General features: G+C 44.3%; 1 protein-coding gene across 1 annotated transcript in view; it reads right to left on the bottom strand.

Annotated features, from left to right (window-relative positions):
• NAT10 (N-acetyltransferase 10) overlaps positions 1-15,593 on the bottom strand; it is a 28,325-nt gene extending 12,732 nt beyond the window's left edge. The window contains exons 1-18 of the mRNA XM_053388229.1: positions 15,281-15,593; positions 14,827-14,949; positions 13,428-13,519; positions 13,062-13,233; positions 11,916-12,038; positions 10,983-11,044; positions 9,909-10,023; positions 8,868-8,975; positions 8,221-8,354; positions 7,328-7,421; positions 6,604-6,702; positions 4,684-4,820; positions 4,200-4,324; positions 3,136-3,286; positions 2,804-2,900; positions 1,569-1,685; positions 657-758; positions 472-546 (exon numbers count right to left, since the gene is read on the bottom strand). Of these exons, the coding sequence (XP_053244204.1) occupies positions 472-546; positions 657-758; positions 1,569-1,685; positions 2,804-2,900; positions 3,136-3,286; positions 4,200-4,324; positions 4,684-4,820; positions 6,604-6,702; positions 7,328-7,421; positions 8,221-8,354; positions 8,868-8,975; positions 9,909-10,023; positions 10,983-11,044; positions 11,916-12,038; positions 13,062-13,233; positions 13,428-13,519; positions 14,827-14,934 (1,911 nt within the window). The 5' untranslated portion in view covers positions 14,935-14,949; positions 15,281-15,593. The remainder of the gene's footprint in view (positions 1-471; positions 547-656; positions 759-1,568; positions 1,686-2,803; positions 2,901-3,135; positions 3,287-4,199; positions 4,325-4,683; positions 4,821-6,603; positions 6,703-7,327; positions 7,422-8,220; positions 8,355-8,867; positions 8,976-9,908; positions 10,024-10,982; positions 11,045-11,915; positions 12,039-13,061; positions 13,234-13,427; positions 13,520-14,826; positions 14,950-15,280) is intronic.

The following is a 15,593-nucleotide window of genomic DNA, read 5'->3' on the forward strand; positions in this document are numbered from 1 at the left end:
GACATTAAGCATCAAGCTCATTTCACGTTGGGATGAAGAACATGTGGCCCCTTCAGATGTTCATAGACTACAATTTCCATCATCCCTAACCATTGGGCCATGCTGGCAGGGGCTGGAGTCTAACACCATCTGGAGGACCACAGATTCCTCCTCCCTGATTTACATGACCAGGTCAGCATCACTCTGCAACCACAGATGATTATTAGTTATAAAAAGTTGCCAACACACACAGACACCAGAATACACATTTCATACATATTGCTTTTTCTTTAAATTTATATCCTGCCCAAAGAAGGCAGGGCAGTGGGAGATATAAGGCCCAAACTAATGGGTCTTAAGGAAGCAGTTTGCTAAAAACCCTGCTTTTTCCTGCCTCTAGGCTTCTGAAGCAGGAAAAGAATAAGATCCCCCAAAAATGGTATTTGCAGGATTTCTTTCAAATGCTAGCAACAGAAGAATAAATTCCATTACCCCTTGATAATCAGGATGGACTGCAATGCGAACAACTCTCCCACCAGACAGACTACCAAAGTCAGGATCTTGGAACTAGAAATAAAAATTTGGAAGAAATGAAGCAACCATCAAATGGAATTGAAGAATAAGAATACATTAAAGTGCAAAACACCTGAGATGCAACTGAGAAACTGATCAGTTACCTGCTCTGAGACGCTCCATGGAATGAGATCTCCCGATGCTTTCTTCCCCCTAGACAGACTGTTCATAATAGACTGACGGGCGATCTCTCCCTCCAAACATACCTGCCAAAAGTGGGGAGAATAAAGGAGACATGAGATTTAGTGCTAGACTAAAGCACAGTACTCAACAGACTAGGGCAATTTAATCCATAAATGGTTGTCTTATACATGGGGGGGGGGGGGCGAAATACAGTAATTTCCCCTCGGAGTCAATGATGAAAAGGTTAGCTCTCTGCTGTAGGATTTGCAGCCTTTATCAGATACCCGATTTTCCACAGCTTGCTTTCTGGGCAAATTAATCAGAGCTCTTTAAACACAAAAGGCTTCGGGTTGGATCCAGTCTAAGCTCTGGGTGCAATCCAAACACTCACCCTGATGTTGATGAGAGAGCTTAGGAGGGTGTGAAGTTGCCCCTCTGCTGCTCTCTGCTGCCCATGAAGAGGAGTGCGGCTGGTTGGGAGACTCCACCAGGGCAGAGACCCCACACTTCACCCTGGGGGGCAGGAAGGTACCACCAGCAATTCTTCAACCAGAGCTAGCCAGCAGAAAGCACCCAAATGGGGAGTTTGGAACGGGACCATCAAACTCTTTGAGTCCCCAAAGGGATCCAATTCTTTTGTCTCTCAGCTGCACCAGCTTGGAGGTGGCGCAACAAAAAGGAAACTGCTCCTCCCCTCCCCCTGACACAATACTGCCCTAGCCAACACAAGCAGCAGGGCTTGTGACGCAGCTGTCAATCTGGCCCTCCACTCTGCCCTGCTGGCCCCTGGCTGGGGTTAGGATTGCTCTGTTAGTTCCATTTACAGCAAGTCCCATTGATTTCAATAGCAAAGCCAATTTAGTCTGCGCCCAGCTCTCTGCGCCCTCTCTTACCTGAACGACAGCAAGCACTTCTGGCAAAGAATTCTGGGTAGGTGCAACAGGTGGCAGAAGGCAGAAGAGGTGATGGGCAGGAGCATCTGAAAGCATCTGGAGGTCATTGGGAGAGTTCTGGAAAGACAACCGTTGGGTCACAGAATTAGTTCTCCAAACACACACAATTATATTTGTTTCTCATCGGATGAGCAACTATTTCACTGCGTCTGATTTATCTGCACTATGGGTTTTTGGAGAGTTTTTTGCACAGAGAACTCTCTTTGAAGCAATGAAGACCATTGGCATCAAACTGATTTTTTAAAATGCCAAGCTATGTTGTTGTTGTTTAGTCGTTTAGTCATGTCCGACTCTTTGTGACCCCTTGGACCAGAGCACGCCAGGCACTCCTGTCTTCCACTGCCTCCCGCAGTTTGGTCAGACTCATGTTGGTAGCTTTGAGAACACTGTCCAATCATCTCGTCCTCTGTTGTCCCCTTCTCCTTGTGCCCTCCATCTTTCCCAACATCAGGGTCTTTTCCAGGGAGTCTTTTCTTCTCATGGGGTGGTCAAAGTACTGGAGCTTCAGGATCTGTCCTTCCAGTGAGCACTCAGGGCTGATTTTCTTCAGAATGGAGAGGTTTGATCTTCTTGCAGTCCATGGGACTCTCAAGAGTCTCCTCCAGCACCATAGTTCAGAAGCATCAATTCTTCGGCGATCAGCCTTCTTTATGGTCCAGCTCTCACTTCCATGCATCACTACTGGGAAAACCATAGCTTTAACTATACGGACCTTTGTTGGCAAGGTGATGTCTCTGCTTTTTAAGATGCTGTCTAGGTTAGGGTCATTTTGATACAGCAGAGTGTATATAGTATATAAGAGTGTATATAATAATAGATTTTATTTTCTTCCATCCATCTGCAAATACTGATCTTGCTCCAACCAGCAGGAGCTTCTCAAGTGGCATTCAGCTGAGGGATCACTCCTGCTGGCAGGGCAGCGGGGGTGACTTTTGCCATCTCTCTCCTTATGCCAGCCCCCAACACTCCCCTCTCTCACTGTTGTGAAGGGCTGCGAGTCTGCCCAGAACAGTGTCGGAGGTGGCCCGAAGGAAAGAGGGGGAACTGAAGGAATCAGAAAGAAAAAGAACCATGAGGAAAAGCACTTATGATTTTTGTCCAACCCAGCTCAGCAAGGAAGGTCAAAGGTCCCCCAATCTCCAGCCGAAGCTGGCAACAGGAACAGTGCCACCAACCTTGTAGTGAGAAGCCACGTAGAGCGCCATCAGCCTTTGAAGAAAAGTCTCTGATGCTCGGTGATAGCAGAAGAGGGTGTCCCTGTTCACGTAGTATCTGAGTGCCATGGGTTAAGGGCCATCTCACCTGGGAAGGGAGTAATTTCCTGGGAACAGTATGAAGCAGGAGGAGAGAGAGGATCATTCTATCTGGCAAGCTGAAAGGTTTGCCCTGGTGTAACAATCAACAGAACTTGATACTGAATTCCTGTCAATTTTCCACCTCTCTTACTCCCTGTGGGGCTGCTAAAGGCCACACACGGCATGAGAATAATCTCCAGCAGCAAGGATACAGGTCACAGGTTTCGGGCAGCGGGCAGCCAGATATAATCCTTGTGATGTTGAGGCAATCCAAACACAGCAAGTCGTTCAGCCACTTTTCGACTGGATCTCCCGGGGCATACCTAATGGATTCCTGGAGGGAAACTTCATGCAGCGAGCGAGCTGGAGAGAGAGAAGACACAAAAGGGCAAAAGTGAAAAATTTAAGTCCATGGCCAATTCAGATCCATAGAAAAACCAGAACAAAGGAGATCAGGAAGAACAAAACTCTTACACCCCAGTGTTTCCTAAACTGGTGCCTTCCATTTGGAGGGCAACGGGTTGGGGAAAGCTGCCTTAGCTGATTGTCCAAAGAATTATTTCTACTTATATACCTTTTACACTACTTAATGAAATAAAAACTGCTAAGTGGTTTATGTTTACATAAAAAACAACAGAGAACAATATTCAATCAAATTTCCTAATACCTAAAATGTGATATAAACACAGAACTGTATGTCACAAAGAAAACTGAGCAGTGTACAAAACAAATTTAAAAATTAAGGGTTGAGTCCAGAAATTAACCACCCTCGGCTCCACAAGCCCCAAATGGGAAGTGTTTTCACATTAAACTCCCAAGAATGCGTCAGCAGGTTGTGTCCTCCTCACAAGCCCTGAAAGCTCTCAACGCTGCCCAATTACAGCGTCTCACACGGCCGCACTGTCAGCCCTCCATGTTAGGTAGATGATGCTTGGAACCTACTGTTTGGTCCACTGCCTGGAGACAAAACAAGTACACAGCCTGTCAGGAAAAGCTGGTCCATAACCCAGGCACTAAACATGAACTAAAAGCCAAGAAGTCGTCTTGGATTTTCTCGATTCAGCGCTACACTTTCAGGTCCAAGACACCTAATGGTGACAGCAGCACAAAGCTCTTGCATCCATTTCCTGCAGTTCTTGGGGGGTGGGGTGGGGATTTCTCCTGTGTCAAGAGCCACTCTTTGGCACATATCTGAGAAATGTAGATGCTGTACTTCCGCAGTGCGGATGTCACATTATGCAGCCTGGGGTTTCTCAGCTCTGTGGAACAACTATACCTGAGGACAGTTTCAGTGTTGTCGTCGCCTTGTTCTCTGCTGTCATACTGGCCTGTGCTTGTGCACTTTGTTGCCGTAACTGCTGGATCAGCTTCAGGGAGAGAGAACGGCCAGTACCCTCATACCTATTAAGAACAAGCAGACAAAGCAGTCGAGTGAAAAGAGAGAGACACAAATCCCAGCACTCTGGGAAATCAAGCGATGGGAAACCTGCGTGTGAATCAGAAAGCTACTTTTCCCAAAGTGCTTTTATAATCAATCACAGGGAACCCTGGAAATTTTAGCTGGGGGGGGATAGGGATTGCCTAACAATTTCCAGCAGCACCTTTAACAAACTACAGCTCTCAGAATTCTTTGGGGAAGCCAAGACTGTTTAAAGTGGTGTCATGGGGCTTTAAGTGTATGGTGTGGGAGCAGCCCTGCTAAGAGTCACAGAAACCCTTAGAGCAGATTTAAGGCAAGTGAGCTAGAATGAAGAACTTACCCATTGATTGTAGAAGCCATGAAGACCAGGTAAGGGCCTAACAGGTTTTTCACCAGTGGGAGTGGGATAGCAGCAGCTTCATCAATCACCACCAGCTCAGCTTGCCCCAGTTTCACAGCATCAGCAGGGTGGATATACTTGCCAAGAAATGAGAGAGAAAAATGATTTTTATAATTATTATTATTACTACTACTACTACTATTTCTAAGTAAATGACCATTCTCTGCTGAGCGTTCAACCAATCAGAAAGGAATCCACAACAAATATAAATTATTTCTTTAACTCACACTTAGCTCCAGAACTGCCCTCCAGAATTCTGGAATTGGCCTCCACAGTCACTTACAGACACACTGTTAAGACCATACTCATGGAAGACAATCTTACTTGGCTACAAGTGATCACCAAAGAAGACTTAGCTCCATTTGAAGATCAATCACCTAGTTTTCCTTAAGATTTTTGATGTTGTTTATTAATGCAATATAATTCCACAGAGCAGGGAAAAGATTTAAAGGGGGGAATTTGAGCTAACAGAAACAGACAACGCCTTTAGAATATGGGCACAAGTCTAATTGTGAGGAAGTATAAGCAGATGTTCTAAGCAACGGATGAAAGACCTCACAATTAAACTTACATCACCTGGACACCAGAGCTAGCATACTTTAGAGGGAGAGAGGGAGAGAGAGGCAGAAAGAGAGCCCAGTGTATGTGCAAGGACTAAACGTCCCAGGTACAGATCTTGCCTGTGCTGCAAAACTAACCAAGTGGCTTCAGGAAAGTGTAGCATAGTGTATCTATGTTGTACATTATTATTTCCTGCACCCTACTGTTCTTCACGGGATGCGGGTGGCCCTGTGGGTTAAACCACAGAGCCTAGGACTTGCCGATCAGAAGGTTGGCGGTTCGAATCCCCGCGACGGGGTGAGTTCCCGTTGCTCGGTCCCTGCTCCTGCCAACCTAGCAGTTCGGAAACACGTCAAAGTGCAAGTATATAAATAGGTACCGCTCCGGTGGGAAGGTAAATGGCGTTTCTGTGCGCTGCTCTGGTTCACCAGAAGCGGCTTAGTCATGCTGGCCACATGACCTGGAAGCTGTACGCCGGCTCCCTCGGCCAATAAAGTGAGATGAGCGCCACAACCCCAGAGTCGGTCACGACTGAACCTAATGGTCAGGGGTCCCTTTACCTTTACCTTACCATTCTTCACATAGATAAGCAAGTATTTTAGCATTAAGGACCACAGTGGAAATTGTGGCCACCTTTGCAAAGAAAAAGAAAAAAGATATGCCCTTGGGCCTGGACCATCAGGTCACATGCAAAATTGAGAGTGAGTGGGTGTAGTGTAGTGGTTAAGAGAGTTGTTCTTGGACCTGGGAGACCAGGGTTCAAATCCCCCCCACAGCCGTGAAGCTCACCTTTGGCCAGTCACTCCCTCTCAGACTAACTTAACTCACAAGATTGTTGTGGGGATTAAATGAGGGAGAGAGCAGCCTTCTGGAGGCCACAGGCCAGTGCTGGGCAGAGCTATTAATGCACATTTCCCTTGTTCCTATACTTTCCTATCCAGGCAAGCAATAGGCTCAGGGACACATTTCAGCTAAGCAAAAACACTAAGGACAGTGCAAAGCAGGGGCAGTGAGGAGTGGGGCTTGAGGAGAATTCCAAGGGCCAGAAAGAGGGGTCTGGGCGCCACATCCAACCCCTAGGTCTGAGGGCCTGGCATTGGGTGCAGCACAATACATCATGTCTTCTGAAAACACGGTGCTGAAGACTCGCTTTGGTAAACCAGTCTGACTAGGAGTTAAGCAGCCTTATCTAGCTTTTGCAAAGAAGTTATAGCATTTGAAGAGTGCCAGGAACAAGTAATTGTGTCTACACATGCCTGAAGGAAAACCGAAGAAAGCTTCTATCAAAGATAAATCTACCTGGATAGTCTGCCTATGCTCTTTGAACACATTCACTCTGACGACTGCTTTGCTAAATTCAGGGTTGAGAGACTGAATGATCTCATAATCCAAGTGTTCCTGAAAACGACAGACATAAACCACATTAGGAACACCAAAGAAAATACAACCTAGCTTGTACAAAAAAACCCAACCCTTCAGAGCTAGTTTGGTTTCAAAGGTCATCTGAAGCTATAATTATCTAAAATTGTTCCACATATTTGGTAACCCCATGCTTTGTAAAAAAAACCCACAAAAACATTATTCCACCAGACCCTTAGGGCGTAAGAATTTTCCCTCTACCCACTGATGGTTCTGCTGTTGTTTTATTCCATTGGTGGCATTTGACATTTTCAGTATGGCTTTGACTGTTATTATTGCAATTTGTATTGTCAGCCAGGCTTGCAACCCACTGGAAGGAAGGGCAGGATATAAGCCTATGGTAAATAAATACAAAAATAAGGAACTGAATCTAGAAAAAACATGACCAGAACACCACTAATGGAACAGGTTTCTTGTATTCCCATTGCCACTGCAGAAATCTGCACAGCCTAAAAGCAGCTCCTGAGAGTCAGAGAACTCTCTGGAATTGTGTGGGTTATACACAGGCAGTTGTAACGGGCAGGGGGAAGAAATTCAGGAGGATAACTGTGTGCAATGTACACAAAGGCACTCTGTGGAACCAGTCAATATCTGCTCATATTACCTGATACTGCAGAGCATCAAAGCCTTTAAATACAAATTCAAACAGGGTGTGAAGGTTATCTGGGCTGGGAGATGTGACAAAAATGTTGGAATAGCTGCAAAAAAGAAAGAAAAAGAAAAACATGACAGAAATGAACTTTACAAACTTTTATTATTGTTGAAACAGTAATATAAATAATTCGGCATGCTGTAAAAGCGGCAAAATAATTTATCAGCTTTTTTAAAAAAATCTTGTTATAACATGACCCAGCTTTTAGAGAAACTGGAACTGAAGATGGTTTAAAGCAGAGTTTACAAAACAATACAAAAACCTGATGTAAGAAAAATGTTCCCCTATTGCATGCACATGTGCTTCAGAACCAAGTACTGAAGTACTCCTATAGTAGTCTTTGGCCATGTTTTCACTGGAGTGGTAAATCTGTTTCTGTACCATGGCACTTCAGAGCTACAGCAAGTTATGAACAAGTGAAGAGCTACATTTTCAGCTATGTCCAGACTCAAAAGAGAATGTGGATTTAACATTACCTGGAGCCTCTTGAAGGAAGAACAAGTTACAAATTTTTACATCGGTTATTTTGCAGTGTTTTTTAAATTGCTGCCTCTGGGCTGAGAGCACAGGATATTTGAAATCATTTCTGATTTCAGCCTTAACTAAGTAAATCATTGGTTTGACAGTAATTCTATAGCTAAATGTGGCAAAAATGAGCATATGGACCATTTTAATTTTTATTTATGGCTCATAACTTGGCAGCAGGGGGCAATTACCTATGTAGATTCATCATTACTGAATCAGTTCTTTTCAGACTTATGTGGAGAGTCCAGTTCTCCAAAAATACCTTCATGTTTTACCTTTTAAACACACACCCATTCTTAAAACACCCCAGAGCAACTTACCCAAAAGCCACTGCTCCAGCTATGGCCAACCCCAAGGCAGCTGATTTACCACGACCTCGGGCGGCTGTTAAAGCCACGGTGCTTCTCAGCGTCTTCTCAGAAATGGCTTCAATGAACTTCAAAACGGCTTTGGCCTAGCAACAAGGAAGCATATTAGAACAGTTTGGCCAGAAAAGCAAGACCACAAAACTAGAGAGCTGCAAGCAATAGCACATGCTAGTAAGATTTCAAGTTCATTCACTTATTCATTCAGTAAGATTTCTTACACATCCTTATAGTTATATAAAAAAAGAGCAGACAAGTAAAAATAATTCCAAATGGGAGCTGCATAGAATGGGTTAAACAAAAAAGTAGAAACTGGTCCAATAAAGTAGCTTAAGTATCTAAGGGTCTTTGGCATACAGAAGCTGAATAATGACGATGCAAAACGTACTTCTGTATTAATATCAGACACCAATTTCATGCATAAAACCCCATCTGCTGAGAGCAGGAGGAGATTCTCCAGCAGCTGGCAATATCTTTCATTCCCCTCATATCCTGGCTCCTCTCACTGTCCTGAGCTTCACCAAGCTTCATGAACAGGAAACATGGGGGTGAGGGGCTCAAATAACTGCATCACCTTATTCCTGTTTCAAAGCCACACTTGCCTGATCCAGGGTTTTACAACCATCCACGAGCACTCCTACGGGCTGGGTGTCCTGGAGGCTCTCCTTTAGTTCCTTCAGCTCCATGTCCTGAGGACTCAGACTATCCTCCTGTGAGCAAGAGAAGCGACACCTAAATCAGAAAAGACTGCTGCCTTGAATGCAAAGAGACACCACAATCCACAAGTAGCTCACCTGCACAAATTTGTTTTGATGGGAAAATGAGCATCCTACTGCTCATTAACCAAACATGGTGGATTGTCATAGAATCATCGAGTTGGAAGAGACCACAAGGGCCATCGAGTCCAACCCCCTGCCAAGCAGGAAACACCATCAGAGCACTCCTGACATATGGTTGTTTAAAGACCTCCAAAGAAGGAGACTCCACCACACTCCTTGGCAGCAAATTCCACTGTCGAACAGCTCTTACTGCCAGGAAGTTCTTCCTAATGTTTAGGTGGAATCTTCTTTCTTGTAGTTTGGATCCATTGCTCCGTGTCCGCTTCTCTGGAGCAGCAGAAAACAACCTTTCTCCCTCCTCTATGTGACATCATTTTATATATTTGAACATGGCTATCATATCACCCCTTAACAAATTGTATCTCTTTGTCCCTCAAAGAGATACAATTCAGAGCACCTGCAAGTGTGCAAATTAGCTGCATAGGAGCATGCTGACTTTGAATATATATGAAGAGATGAAGGCAAGTGGGTTGGGGGGGAACCCTCCAACACTGCACTCCTTTTCCAAGGCCTGTTTGTTATTGTTATCAGGACCTGCTGCTCCAAGCAGGGCTCCAAAAACTTTATTTGTACTTCTGGAAATACAGCTTTTAAGCCCTGTGCCTTTGGAGCAAGAAGCAACAGAGGGCTCTCCTGTCGGAAAACAAGAGGAAACAAAATAGAACCTTTCGCCAAGTCCTAAAAATCATGCATTTATTTTACCAAGCACCTAAAAGAAGTTGAAAAGGCAAGTCCTGTTATTGCAAACTAAACATCCGAAAATCTGAAGTTATAATCTGAATTATATGAATTTAAACTACTTACCTGAGACCGGGGTGGAATAGCAGCAATGTCTGCTACATGGGTAGAGATCGGGAGGATGTTAAGCTGATCGTCAACCACCATGCAGGTTTTGCAAGAGGCCAAAGAAAGAATGAACCTGTGCGATGAGACAGAGGACACAGCACCATTGTCGCTGTTGTACTTGACTGGTTCTCCGCCTGCAAAATGATTCCTCGAGCTACAGCTCATGTACGTGGATAGATAAGGTGATCCAAGAATAGTGTTTCTGGATGGCACATCAAGCCAGATAGCACAGACTGCTTCTGTATAGTAGCTCCCTTCAGCATTAATACAGTGCTAACACACAGACCCTGCCAACTTCACAGCAAAGCTTAGGGAAGAGTTAGCCTTGGGACTCAAAGCCACATTTCCAACAGGCAACAATACACTTTGTTCAACAGCATTTCACTGCACAGGTGAGTTTCCAAAAAACGAATGTGGGGGTTGGCAGAGCATTTGTTGGGAAATTTCAAAGTGAATCTACATAGCAGAAATCATAGACATCCCAACATTTTGCTACTGTAAATTAGACTTTGTTTAATTTAGTCTGAGCACAGCCACCCTACACAGGTGTGGGGAACCTGTGGCCCTCCATGTATTATTGGACCACAGCTCCCATGTTCACTGGCCTTGCTGACAAGGACGGATGGGAATTGGAGTCCAAAGGTATCTCGTGAGCCAGGAGTTCCTCACTCTTGCTGTGCATTTCCCTACTAGTCAAGATTGTACACAGCTTCATGAATGATCTCTTGGACACAGGGTAATAATAATAATTGCAATTGGGGTGGGGGGAATTCACATTTAAAGTTACAAACATGCACTTAGAATCATGTAGACTTCTGAAACAATGAGACAAATCTAAGCAACAGGGCTAGAGCTTCTAAGATTCACACCCCATTATGCTTAAATTGAACATAATATTCCTTGAAACTTCCACTAGAGGGCAACAAGTACTTGGGACAACATGGAATCCCTTCTAATCCAAAGGCTCAACAAACAGACTTTTCCCTTCCAAGGGTTGATAGTATTTGTGCTCAAAATAGTTCAGCAGCCTACCTTTCATTGAATCGGCCGACCACATCCTGATGTGCTTCTGTCCGGTAGCGAGAGTGTACATCCTGGGGAGACGAAATGTTGTTTGTACAAAGCCTGAATAAAGCCTTGAACCTGACAACTTCAACGAAGCACAGACACAGAACAGCCAAGTATTGTTAGACTGTGCTCCTTTCCAATGCCCACATTTTACCGACTGCCCTTTAAAAGGTTCTCAAGTTGACCTCTCTAATTCCCAAGCAAAGGCCCAAGTAGAGATGGACACTGGCCCTCACTAGCACATAGCCCTCAGCCAGACCACTCTATAGCTTAGGGTGCATGAGCAAGTGTGCTGCCTGCAATCGTGTGACTGAGTAGGCCAGCCTAATTTTCTGTAAGGTTGCTTGTGCTTCCAGCACCTGTATGTCTAGAAATTCTGCATCTAAAGCTTTTCCCATAACTGCATCTCCACACCGAGTAAACCCCACGTGCTTGCCGCTTTCTTAGCAGCTAAGTGCAGAAATAAACAAACAACTTTCATGACTCTGATACGCATGTTCAGAAAGGGCACTCATTGCATCCAATATGTGGTATGTTTCACCACATATTTCTCAGCACTACAAAACAGGTTGCAGCACTGAAAAGCTCCTTTTAAGCTGGCATTATCTCAAGCTCCTAGTTCAGCTGTACATATTAAATGGAACATAAGAGAACACAACTGTACTACTTTCCCATGTAGTCCAGCACTGTCTGCTATGATTGGCAGTGCCTCTCTGGGCCCTCTATATTTCCAGTTACATGCAACCTCATCTGTTTCTAACTGGAGGTGCCAGGAATCGAACGAGGGACCTGCCGTATGCAACGCATGGGTCCTACCGCTGAGCCATGGTCCCGAATAGGAGAGCTGGCCAATTTTCTGTTAAGCGCAGATAAAAACATCTCAGGAGGCATACATACCATGGTCATGGTGTAGAGCTGCTTCAGGGAGTTCATTGTTCTCAGAAGAATCGCCACGATGCCACCGCCTTCTACAGTTTCAACTGTACGAGCCAGCAAATTGGGCGTCAAAGCTTCAAAGTCCTGGAAAAGATTGTGCCGAAAATTTATCCACCGTCTTCAGTAATGTGCCCGCAAAAAATGTGCAGTGCCAAGAATGTACGTGCTAGATGGAACAGTAAACTTGGGAAGGGGCTTTACAGCAGTCAGGCCACTGGTCTATTTGCTCAATACTGTCAAGAGTGACTGGCAGCAACCCTTCAGGATTTCAGACACGGGTCTCTCCCAGCTCTGCTTAGAGATGCCAGAGACTGAACCCAGGACCTTTGAGATGCAAAGCACACACTCTTCCACTGTGCTGCATAGCCTCTCCCAACCCTTGAGCACTTTGAACCGATGCAGGCTTGAATGCCTTCTTCTCCCTGCAGGACAATGTACCCTTAAAAGTCTTTGCAGATTTGTGTGCTTTTTTTTAGGGGGTTGGTGGAATAATTGAGTTGTAATACAGAAGGAAACAGAATGTTCCTTAAGTTTATCTACTGGGAGTTGTTTATTGAAAGGCATGACCGGTATGGTCTTTCATTATTCTTGTACAAATGGAGACAGGCAACAATCTGCAACATGATGGTCCAGTTTAGATGGATCATATCTTAGTAAGAAGATAGAAGCAAGACATTTGCTCATACATGCAAAACATACATTCTCCCTTGTAGTGTATCTGAATTGAGGTATGCAATTAATCATAGTTTCTTTTTTAGCTGAACCCAGAACTTCAAAGCACGATTTAACATGAAGGCTTGTTCTAGAGTTGGTAACCATAGTTTCATGGTTCACCCAAAATGGGAAACTTCTGTGTTCTGCTGAGATATTATCCTGAGCATGGCTTGTATTTCACAGAAGTATCAAATGTCATTTTATTTTATTATTTTTATTTTTGTTAGTAATGCAATGTGGAAAATACGTTTGATACGATTTTGCACTTAAGAGTAAAGATATCTGCTACAGGGAACATTATGGATAGTGCAGATGAAGCCTGGAGTTGAAGAGCAAGTAAAGCGCCCAAATAACTTGAAGAAAATGGCTCTCCTATATTGAACATCTTCCTACCTGGAGGACGCACATGCCGAAAGTATTTCCAAGAATTTTGTGTGTCTCGTTGTAGTAACAGTACCGAATGTTTGTGGCTGCTATGAACAACTCAAAGGGGTCATCTTGTTTCAGATCTAACATTCCAGTTTTAATCTTCTTCTGCAACTGCCTCATTCTTTTTTTACGGTGGCTGGAGGGAAGATACAGGAAATTAAATTGGAAGTCCTCACTGAGGAAATTATCACATACTCAAATATGCAATTCTGTGTGTGTTAACTCAGAATAAAGTCCCACCAAGTTCAAGGATTTAATACTTTAGAGCCTCACCACATAGTTGCAATTTTTTTAAAAAAAAAGAAAGAAAAGTCATACAAACGTTTTTACCTGCTGAAGCCCAGCTCTTTCTTATAACACCATAATACTGATGGTCTAGCCTTTACAGCTGCTTTAGACAACATATGATGAAGTATGACTACCTGTAAGGCAATAAAACCTATCATTACCTCCAGACAAAGACAACACTGAAATAAAGCATCTGGAAAGCAAACAGGAAGATTTTAGAAATACAATTAGATTTATGTTTTGCCTTCGCTTTTGAGGGAAGTGCCAGAACTTTCACATATAACCGTGTGCTACAAAACAATGGGGTATGGAAAAATAAAAATGACACTCATGACAGAGACTTAAAAAAAGAAAGAAACCTTAACTGAAAAGACAGATACTGTGTGGAATTCAATGTAGCACTAAGTGGGGAATGTGTGCAAGAAACAAGGTCTGATCACGCAACAAGACTTTTGTGTTTGAGAATGCTGCAGCTTGATAGGTTTCATGCTTTATAGTTTATAGTTTGAATGCATTTATTTATTAATCTGCCGAGAGAACACTAGTTATGGGGATGGAATATAAACTGTCATCAATAAAATAATCCCAGATCGTTCACTGGGTGAACTACACACTGCAATTATTACAGTTAAAGTTCCAACTCAAAAAGTAATTTGTGGGCACACATGGAAATACAACCTCATGACATTTTTCCTAAGTGAACCAGCAATATGCAGATAGATTTCCACAGACAGCAATGATTTTAGCTTCTCCTTCTCTACAGACCCTCAGCAGAGGGGACCCTCTTGGTAGTCCCTCAGTTCAGGAGGTAGGTGACCCGGAAGATGGAATTATCTGTGGCAGCCTCTAAGTTATGGAACTCCCTCTCCGCAGAAGTGCATCCAAAATCTTCACTGTATTTCTGCTGTATGCTGAAGGCACAGCTCTTTACCCTGGCCTTTGACACTTGGGAGATATATGCAATTAGTTTTGCACTGTTTTTAATGTTGTATTTTTAAATTGCCCTTTGAGCTTGGGGGTGAAGGATGGGTATCAAAACAAAAACAATGTAAATTGCTGCAGATACCTTCTCTGTAGAAATGGGTCACAGTGTAAAAAGTCCCTGGAAAATGACCATGTGACTCAAGGGTAGGGATCCAGTAGCCCTCCTGATGTTGCTGAACTCCAGCTGCCATAGCCCCAACCAGCATAGCCAATGGTTAGAGATGACAGGAGTTGTAATCCAACAACTTTTGAAGGGCTGCAGGTTCCCCATCCCCAATTTAGATTTATGATGAGCAATCCCAAGCTGAACGAAGCAAGCACATGTGGCCACTGCTTTTCTTTTAACTGCTTGCACAAATCTCCCAAACAAGAAGCCAGCACTTTCCACAAGCGCATTAACAGCACCCGGATGCAGGTTATATACATTAGAGAAAAGAAGTCACGGGCTGCACTTCACCTGATCTTTGCTACGATCCCCTACGATAACAAAAAGTGTCCTGTGCCGTGCAGCTACTCCATTCTCGATCAGTATCCGGATGCGATTGTCCACTTTCTTGCGCTGCATTTTCAGCTAGAGATCCTGTAAAGTTTTTAAGAGATATTGTAGCGATTCAGTGCAGGGTGGCTTCAGTTATCATGGAGACAGCAGTCTGGGGGTGGGGGGAATAGCAAATACCATCCATCCCAAGATTGCATTTTTCATCCTAAGCATAAGAACACCAATCCTCCAGCACCTCTGACACGTCTCCCCACCTCAACTCGTCACCCTGACCCCTAAACTAAAAATCCCCAAATGTTGTAACCTTTTCTCACAGAGGAGTTTCCCCACCCGCTGCTCATTCCGATTGCCCAGACAATTATTATTATGATTACTGCCCTTTTCGGGACCGTCTTGCTGCTCTCAACAATACCTTGGGTACACAAACTTGGAATCGACACGTGCAAACAAGGGAGAGGCCTCCAAACCCAGCCGCTGACTCGGAAACTCTTTCCTTGCCTTTTCTGCTTCCTTCCTTACAGAAACCAGCTCTATAAGCCAAGAGGACCCTGGTGCCTTTAAACTCTGGTGCCAGCTTCCCACGTGCAAGGGGGGGGAACCCACATGGGCTGCGCAGCAGAGAGGAAGGACCCGGGCTGCTGACTCAGGCATAGCCTGCAAGGATGCCCTTCCGGAAAAAGGCGGCGCTGGGGCCGCCAGGCGCATCGCGGCCTGCAAGGGCTTTG

The sequence above is a fragment of the Podarcis raffonei genome, chromosome 1, assembly GCF_027172205.1.
Source record: "Podarcis raffonei isolate rPodRaf1 chromosome 1, rPodRaf1.pri, whole genome shotgun sequence".
Classification (NCBI taxonomy): Eukaryota; Metazoa; Chordata; class Lepidosauria; order Squamata; family Lacertidae; genus Podarcis; species Podarcis raffonei.